General features: G+C 35.1%; 1 protein-coding gene across 2 annotated transcripts in view; it reads right to left on the bottom strand.

The window, feature by feature from the left end:
• Nucleotides 1-3,057: 3,057 nt before the first annotated feature.
• Nucleotides 3,058-10,296, bottom strand: part of LOC123548529 (protein FAN-like) — a 97,992-nt gene continuing 90,753 nt past the window's right edge. For both annotated transcript variants that reach the window (XM_045335848.2, XM_045335847.2), the window contains 3 exons: nucleotides 10,021-10,123; nucleotides 8,013-8,122; nucleotides 3,058-7,194 (listed from right to left, as the gene is read on the bottom strand). In XM_045335848.2, the coding sequence (XP_045191783.2) occupies nucleotides 7,100-7,194; nucleotides 8,013-8,122; nucleotides 10,021-10,123 (308 nt within the window). In that variant the 3' untranslated portion in view covers nucleotides 3,058-7,099. The remainder of the gene's footprint in view (nucleotides 7,195-8,012; nucleotides 8,123-10,020; nucleotides 10,124-10,296) is intronic.

Below are 10,296 nucleotides of genomic sequence, written 5' to 3'. Positions count from 1 at the left end.
ATTCGCCGATACTTTAAATTTTGAAACGTGATACCAAATAATGAAGTACGTTTAACTGGGTTTTTATATGATGCAGTTATAAAAAGCGGGTGTCATTACTACACGGATATCATTTTTTTCCACTTATGGTATTGTTAAAATACCTGAAAAATGAAAACACAATTCAAATGTAAAACAATTTGCCGGAGGAGCATCTCGCCTACGTCTGCAGCTAAAAGATATCTCAGTATCTTCTAAATTATCAAAACATGAAAAACAGGAAATAGTTTTAAATTTCAATAACAAATTCAGCTATCGGGCTAACGCTGAGGTTTCACAAGATAGTAAATAAATGAAACAACATTCGTTAAAGAATATTTTGCTAACATTCATGCACAACAGAAAGGCAGATTTTTTAGACACACGTTCTCAAAATAAAGATTACTCGACAATTTTTCTAACTCCTCACCTGTTTTTTTTGCCAAATGTTGACAAATTTGAAAAGAAATTAGACAATTTCAGGATTACTTATTATACTTACATATGACAAAGTTTATAGTCATGGGAAACTCATTTAGCCATCACGGTTATAATCAGGTAACCCTTCGATCACAAAAGATAACGGGTAAGGGTAGATTTCTCGGATGCATAGAGCACCAAAAACACAGCCTCAGAGCCACGCATTTGCAAAGTAGGCCCGCTTTAATGGAAACATATTACAGACGGGTTGCTTCAAACATATATCAAGTACATATTAATTTATGCCAAATATAGATAGAGGGGGAGGGGGGGGGGGGGGGATTTGAAGGGGAAAGTAGAACAAGGATGAATATACAAAGGTGCTACGTTCCTTAATCAGTCACACTACAACGTAAACCACAATAGCTTATTTTATACGGATTTTTCAACTTCATTTAGTTGAAACAGAAAATCCGCCAATATACATTGTTTTCAATATGCACGTTTAAATTTCATCTTAGAATTCTGACGCCACTAATGATACCATATTTATTGTGTCGTTTGAAAGTACATTAACGTTTCAAATATTGGCTTGGTGTGTGTGTAGGGTGGGGATAAATTCCACATTTTGATAAAAAGTAACGCTGAAATATCTATCGCCAGGCGAAATGTCCAAGAAAATGTAAAAAAAAAATTTTCCATTATTTGACGTAGTGACCCAGTTTTAGAGATTATCCAGTTTCAAACATTACTTATTTTCATAAAGGTAAACATTCTGCCTACTTAGATCCAATAGAAATTGTTGCCTCTAGTATTTTGACCTGACTTGGACATCGTGAAGGTGAACAATCTCTACACATGGATCAAGTGGAAATGTCGCGCCAAAGTGTTGACAAGGACTTTCTAATATTTTACCTGGTAGCCTAGTTTTATACCAAAGATGCCTAGATGGAGGCAAATAGTCCGACCGCCCTGATCAAGAGCTCCAAAGCTTTCCTTAGCTGGAGTGAAATATTTCAACTTGTTAATGGTAGACCATGTTCAGAATAAAAGGTATATAAGACATTGAAAAATGACTATGAGTAAAAAAACGCGTTATATATTAGTAAAAAACAGGACGAATTTTGGTTTCCTCGACTATTTCAAAAGCGTGGCAGAAGTTCACTTCTTTCTGCGCTCTATTATAGTAATTTATTAGAATACCATGCAAACTTCGCACAATATGTTTTTACCTCTGGTCACTTCCACAGCACTCACATTTTATAAATGTTCTACTTAGAAATGTTAACGAGTCGCTACGGTTTATCTACGATTTAAATGACTTAGTTTTTGACCCCCAGATAACCCTGTTCCATAGGACCTGGAACAACTGATACGTATTAGACCTTCCTGATATGACCTAGACTTAATTCTATTTAGGTTTTACGGCGCACCAACAAAGTATAGGTTATATGGCGCCAAACAGGACTGCAAATTTTGGTTTCACATCTCATAAAGACATTCTGACCAGTATTCATACAGATCAAGTAGAAGAGATGACCACTGGCGTTTTAACAAGGTTTTCCTGTGATTTTACCTGGTGGTCTAGTTTTTTTGCCCTTGATGACTGTTTTAAACTTGGCCTAAATATCATCAAAATAAATAAACTGACCAAGTTTCACACAGATCAGTTACAATAGGACTGCCTAAGATTTGACCTTTAACCTGAAATTCTAAGTAAAAAGGGGAGATAATTCATCAAATATTGGTGCAAGAGTTATGGCGCTTGTGTCATATGATGTGAGTGATGTTGTTGAAGAACTATTTTAAGTTTGAATCAAATCCATTTAGTAATAACTGAGATAGAGCGAAAGTGCATCAAAACTTTAACCTGAAATTTTAAGTAAAAGTGGGGGATAATTCATTAAATATTGGTACCAGTTATGGACCTCGTGTCATATGATGTGGTAGATAATGTGGAATAACTACTTTCAGTTTGAATCAAATCCATTTAGTACTAATTAAGATAGAGTGAAAGTGCATCAAAACTTTAACCTGAAATTCTAAGTAAAAAGGGGAGATAATTCATGAAATATTGGTGTGAGAGTTATGACTCTTGTGCCATATGATGTGGGTGACGATGAGGAATAACTGTTTTAAGTTTGAAACAAATCCATCAAGTAATTTCAGAGATAAGGAGAAAAAAAAGAGAGAGTGTTAAAAAAACTAACCAAGGTAGGGACGCGGAAGGACGCCGACGCCGGGTTGAGTAGGATAGCTCTCCATATACTTCGTATAGAATAAAACTATACCCATTTAGGTACCTACCTTATTTAATATTTTGTAGCTTTCACTCGTTCTATCAGGCTTTAAGCTTGCACCATATCAGGTGTTTCATTTACGCTATTCAGCTCTTTTCTCTTAGTATCTAATTTTATCGACATGGCAATGTTCTTTAACATTTTCAAAGTCTGTCCAGTTTATATTACATTTGTCCTTTTATTTATTTCACGAGATCATTTGTATGACCTCGTTCTCAACTTTCATGGTCGGGCCGTCTAACTTCTCAAAAATAGATTAAACGAAACCGTGTCTTGTAACAAGGCCAGACGGGTGAAATGGAGAAAAGTACACACAACATCTAGTATATTTTTTATTTCATTTACTGAACAGGCAATAAGCGACTTCTAAATGTAAAAAATTTATATGATACGAACAATATATAAATTAACAAGTATAATGATTACCTTTCTACATTTAATTTGCATACAAAATAAAACATAAATTACTTTTAACAACTGCATTCATGTACATAAAACTGAGTGGGAAGATTCCAATATTGGCTTTTCGTGTCACTGTAATTCATCAAATTCTGTTTCACTATTTCAGTCTGTTCTATCAACAGTTTTTCTTTCCCGTTATCAAAATTTCTAGATCTGAGATTATATAAGTAATTTTATTCTACGTTGTAACAACAAGAGAAGATATTCTGCTTAGAGCCGAGTAAAACACCCATTCCAAATATACCTAGGAGAAGAACACTTTAAGACTTTTCTTTCGTTCTAATCCTTTCCATTAAGTGTACTGTAAAGCTAATACCCATAACACTTTAATAATACATAACCTTGTGTAACATTCTTTTGAAAATTACAAGATTAAAGATGATCGAAACTGGCTGGAAGATTGCGTCACACTACGGTAAAATATTACAACCAAAATGTAGCACGTAATAATCACTGGGGTGGAAACTGAAAATATGAAAAACCTGAAGGGACTGCGGAAATTCGAGGTGTCTAGTAATTTCTGAGCTATAAGGTGCATTTTCGATGTTCTAATATGATTGTTTCTGAACAGTGTATTTCTTCAAACTCTTAAACGATACATCAAGCAAGATATGACAGAATTTTAATGCCATTCTTTAAAATAACGGAAATACCTTTAAGCGCATATAGTGAACTAAGACTTGGCTTTCCCTCCTACAAACATTTGCTGGGTGCAGGGAATATCCTTAACTTTTCATAGTATGTTACATCATTCATTCCTCATTAATTTAAATTATTCCTTCCTCATTAATCGTAACAAGATAGATCTCAGTAATAGACATTTGACATGTATTGTAAAGCTCAAATATCCTATTCTAAAGGTCGGGGTATTTTTGATATATGCATCACTATGTTAAAATAATAGTCGTCCATATTGACAGACTACCGTATGATATTGAAAACATTTACTCCTTCGATGTTAAAGGGCATTATGCCTCGGTTAATTCTTGGACCCAATCCCCGTGACTTTAAATACCTTCCTGACGTTCCATTCACAGAAAATCTGAATAAACTTTGATTTGAAATTGAAAATTGCGTCACGAGTGGGACTAGTTATATTTTAAATTCTTATTTACGCATGGCTTCATCAAATACTGTGTTCTTAAAACTTTACAGAACCTCGCATATTAGTTACATCACTGCTACTGTGTCCCTTCCATAGAAAATGTCCAATAAAATCAAGACATAGTTTACAAGTTATTCTAGTTGTCTGTAATGGTCTGCTTAATTCAGGGAAAGCCAGATGGTAATATTCATAATCAAAAAATAAAAATTACTGAATACTAAGAATTGCTAAAAACATGCTGAAGCACGTGACCGGGTTTATACGACCTAGGACATCAAAATGAGCCAAATTATCTCAATTACCAAATGCGGAATTTTAGAAAGGTGGGAGATTCTCTATGGCAAGAGATTAAACAACTTCAAACTCTGACCAATATTGCTGAAAGTATGCTTTATATTTTGTTTAGTTACACCAACAATGCACGAGTAACTTGCATCTCTATACTAGGAACCACAACTGCAAATTTGAAATCAACAACCAATCAGCTTACGTGTTACAAACTGAGTGCATTAGAATATACATTTAAAGAAGCATGGCAATAGCAGACCAAATTTTGTAAACTTTAAGGCCGAATATTCCAAATAAAAAACCAGTATGAAATAATCTTATCTCTCATTATCAATCTCACAACTTTCACGTATTTCCTTATCAAACAAGTGACCGAGTATTGTAGTGGCATTATACAGAAGTCCCCTACGGGTATAAAACTCTGTTAGTGTTCGTCCCTTGTAGATGCTGACAAGTGTTAAAACTAAAATGCTTCAAGGTATTAAGGATTTAAGAAACAAAAATATTTTACTTACATTTTAATAATGACCACCTACAAGCATAGATCATGCACGCGACACATTTGTCTCATCATGAAGAATATGTGTGTGCAGTATTAAGACAATCCATCAATGCACATATAATTTCTGGAGCGGAAACAAATTTTTACTTGATCTTCAATAGTGACCTTGGCCTATGACCGACAACCCTGGGACATGTGCCCGACAAATAGCCCATGGAAAACATTTATGTGTAGTAATAAAAAGTCCTTCAATGCAAATAAAAATTATGGGGCAGAAACAGATTTCCACTTGACCATAAACAATGACCTTGACCTTTAACCAACAAACATAGATCATTTGTTGACAAATTGTCTCATCATGGGGAACGTCTCTGTTTACCACTAAGATAATCCATCAATGTAAATAAAAGTTATGGAGTGGAAACAATTTTTACTTGACCTTGACCTTTGACCTAAAAGTATAAGTTATGTACGTGCATTATCTACATATTGCCCTCTATATACATACCAAGTTCTATGAACCTTGCTTGAACACTTATTGAGTAATTGCAGGATCCAGATTTGCGGACGGACAGACGGACGGAGGGCATTCCTACAGTCACCTCCGGTGTTCCACCGGTAGGGGACTATTAAGCAGTTCTTAGCGGACGTATACATTGTGCCGTAAACGTTCATAAAGTCGATGATAGATCTCATTTTGGTTCGAGGGAAAATGTCTATCTCGGATCCGATTTCCCTTTTTCTGCAACACAATCATGATAGTTGTACTTTTATCTTACCAATCTGAAAGTTTCCTATTTATCGCAGACGTTTTCGGATAAACTGGAAATCAGGATAGTTAAAGTACATTTATCAGTATGCCACCAATATTTGAAAGGAAGTGTCTAGGGGTACGGATCCGTACCTCTAGACACGCCTGTTAGGGGTGTTCTAGAGGTACGGACCTCCTTTTTCTGGAGATCTAGGGTTATTTATATCTTAAATTTTGTTGAAAATGAAATAACAAATAAGTCTTAACCAATCTTCACTTAAAACTTGGATCAGATTCTAGAGGTACGGTTCCGTACCCCTAGACACTTCCTATTTGAAATTAAAACTTCAGACAAAATGACAAAATAATCACAGCTGACGTTAGAAATATCAGATTTCCCAAGAATATTTATTGCTCTTCTGTACCATTTCTAGGTAAGCAATCCTTAATACAGATACATGTCAATGACAACCTGTATCCTTTACCTTACTTTAAATAAAAAGGAACTATATAGCTACCATAACCAACAGGTCTGGTCCAACAGTGTTTCACAACTGACAGCAGGGTAGCTAGTAGAGTGGCAGATACAAATACTTTAAGCAAACACTTATAATGTTTATGGTCTTTTATAGCATGTCTTTAACATAATGTCACCTCCCATAACAACTGGAATATGTGACCTTAGTGCGTCGAATCGCAGTACAGGCCAATCCCCTCACTTTCCCTAAATAATCAACACTGCACTGTATGTACATACACAAACATCATTTCTAGTTACAGTCAAACCTGTCCTAAGACCACCTCTGAACAGAGACCTCCTGGCTCTAAAACCCGCTGTTTCTGTTTCCTGTTTTAACATTTGAGCCGTGTCATGAGAAAACCAACATATTGGGTTTGCGACCAGCAAGGATCCAGACCAGCCTGCGCATCCGCGCAGTCTGGTCAGGATCCATGCTGTTCGCTAACGGTTTCTCTAATTGCTATAGGCTTTGAAAGTGAACAGCATGGATCCTGACCAGACTGCGCAGATGCGCAGGCTGGTCTGGATCCATGCTGGTCGCAAACCCACTATGTTGGTTTCCTCATGGCGTGGCTCATTTACAGTGCATTAGAACCTGCGAATAATGACCACTTGCTGTATCTCCAAAAAGTGGACTTTATAGAAAAGTTTGACTGTAATACCAAAATATTTAGGTTCAACTGAAAGTGCAGTGTAAAAGAAGGGTTTGAACTGGCAATCGGCATGATTGGCATCATTTTATTGACGGTTTCCAGACACACACAGATCTGTCCTCGCTGCCTGACAACAAATGCATATCGTCTGTCATATGTAAACAAGTAACCGCACCTACAAGTAATAACAACATTAAACCCACTGAATTAATATTGAGATTAATAATATAAGATAGTAATAGATGTGCATGAACATTAACTGAAATAAAAATCTTAAATATTGATTAAAAGTAAATGAAAAACATCTGCTAGTTATTAAAAGTGAAATGAAATTTCCTTTCTGCATGTAGTAAGGATGAAACAATTTTCTTCCAAAACTTACAATTACTTGACAAATTTTGCTTCCTTTTTCTGTTGAAAATGAAACCGGTAAATTAAATTCAAACCACGCAATAGACTCTGTAACAAACAAAGTAATAAATGAGCTTGTATTTTAATATCTATCCCGCCGCTGGCGACTGAAAAGAGAATACTGCCTCTCAGTGGACTTTTTGTCTCCCACGAGTTTTCGTTATTCTTTAATACCTTTCTCAAACTTCCAAAATAATAGCAGAAATCTTGTTATTATGAAAGGACAAAACAGTTCTGTAAGAGCCGAGGTCCATACTGGCTCGATGGTGAGACTGCTGGTCTGTTACACTACAGTCTCCACCTGGACTGATGTTTCATATATTATCGGTTATACTAATTATACTGTGTATAGAATAAACATAATTTGGAAATTACTGTACAATATGTACTGTAATGTTTAAAACAAAATTTCATTATTGTTCCTAATCTGGTTGATAACTTCTTACTACCTAGCTTCTAAAATGATGTGGAGAAAAAAAACGTGCTTGTTTTAAACATATGAAACATCAATCAATATACATTTCTGTCACACTGTTTAAAGAGGGAAATGTGCAAAATATTAATATTAAGCAAGGTATATACCTTTATGTGCCTCAAACTGATGCAGCATTTGCACCTTTTCCATATCCCATACTTGTACCCAGCCACGACTGGTTCCTAATATAACTATGTTATTAACCATCGCCAGACAACTACAAAAATAAAAAAAAATCTGATTAAATTCTGTAAACTGAATGACATCTGTAATAGTTATACTTCTGCTATTATTTGCAAACTGTGAAATAAATTGTTACTTCTTTAATACCGCACAGACAGTAATCGGTTCGAGGCATGGCTTCTAAATGCAAATAATATTGTTGACTTTCAAAAGCAATGCAATTATTATAACTGCACAATTTGCAATTAAAACTAATAGGATATAACTTCATAAGGAAGCCACCTACGAGGCAAAATAAAATTCTCTGAAATCTCACACATATTTCACAGACAAAGAAATTTAAAGCAAAACTTTGTCAGCTTTCACCATTAAATCCCTAATCAAATGATATTGTAAGTGAAAATGAAATATAAATGAATAGAAAATAATAAATTGGGTCATTGTGGCCCCAAGTCGCTCACCTGACCTTTACTGCTTGACATTGAATATACATGTATGTACAACAAACTGAATAACGAACATTTGAACAAATATGGGAAAGGACCTTATAACGATACTTCAGACAAAGTTTGATGAAAGTCTATGTGTCAGTTCATGAAAAGAAGTTATTAAAAAGTATTTCTATTCTATATTCAAGCAGTCCCTAAAAAGGGCTGAGCACCCCCATTTGAATAAGTTTGGGAAAAACTTTATGATGCAACAAACCAAGTTTGATCAAGATTAATGTAGCAGTTCGTGACAAGAAATCGTTTTAAACTATTTTTATTTTCAGCTCTAGCTAGGTCTAAAAGGAGCAAAGCTCATAATTTTGATAATGCTACAGACCAAGTTTGATGAAGATCCATAAAGTGGTTAAAGAGAAGAGTTCATTTAAATGTATTTCCAGTTTTAATTCTAATAGTGGCTAACACGGGCTGAGTGCCTTATTTATACAAAATTGGGAGAAGACTTTGCAATAATTAATTAATTTATTTATTTTATTTGGTTTTTACGGTGCACCAACACAGTATAGGTTATATGGCGCCAAACAGGACTACAAATTTTGATTTCACATCTCATTTACATCGAAATAAAAACATGAGGTATGGAATCAAAATCTGTATACCTGCTGGAATCACAGAGTTACAGCAAAACCAAGTGTTAAGACCCAGCTATTAGTCGCCTCTTACAATCATGCAAGGGTAAGGCAGTGGTTCCAATTCTTTTCATACACAGATGTTTCAGACCATGTTTGGTGAAAGATGTGTCCCAAGGTGTCTATATTATTAGCTCTTGTGGCCCTAAAATTTATTTTCTGAAACTAGTTTTCAAAATAAAGACATTCAATAAATATATTTCAGTTTTACCATTGTTTAGCTTTTTTAATAACTTCTTTTGTTTAAACTGTTAAACAGCAAAGTTCCTTAAGCTTTGATGATGGAAGAATTTGCTAACTGCCCCTCCAGGCATTACTTCAGAAACTCATAAATAGTGCTAGAAGAAAAGTTCTTCTTGAAACCAGCAGGACAACTTCCTCACACGAAACAGTTCTACATACATGGTGGACTTTCTGTTGTGAAGCTTGTTAGTTTTGTGTCTGTCGAGTTTAAAGTCACACTACCAAAATTATAGGTAATATGGCCACTTTCTATCTTTTAATGGCTTGAGACCCTAGTTGTCCTTTTTGGCAATACTTTAGACACCAGCGGGCACCTGGGTAAACCAGCTGGAGGGTTTCCTCACATGAATGGGTTCTACATCCCTAGTGATGATCAACCAAACAGCTGTGAGGGGTATGTGATTCAAACTCAGTGAACTCAACCATGGAGGTCCCATCAATAGAGTAATGAGTAGGAGCTTAATAAACATATATCTTCTGTACATGACATACAGCAGCATGGATGGATAAAATCAAAATCATATCCTCAAGACATATTTTCAAGAGGTACTTACAGAACAACTTCTTTAATATCTTTCACGAAAATTTCTGTACCAGACACCAAGTCTATTATTCTTAAATAGCTATCTGCCCCACAACTAACAATTTTGTTGCAACCTGGAGAAAAATAAATGAATGCATATGTCATGAAAGGTACCAAGAAAATACATAAACAAGAGCTGTCGGATGACAGCGCGCTCGACTATTCGAAGAATTGATTGAAGAATGGGGTCAAAATATTTCCATAGATTTTCAGACTAAACAAAAAAATGGATTAAACAAAAAATGTT

The sequence above is a fragment of the Mercenaria mercenaria genome, chromosome 6, assembly GCF_021730395.1.
Source record: "Mercenaria mercenaria strain notata chromosome 6, MADL_Memer_1, whole genome shotgun sequence".
Classification (NCBI taxonomy): Eukaryota; Metazoa; Mollusca; class Bivalvia; order Venerida; family Veneridae; genus Mercenaria; species Mercenaria mercenaria.
Note: the sequence above shows the minus strand (reverse complement) of the source record. Positions and strands in the feature narration are given on the sequence as shown.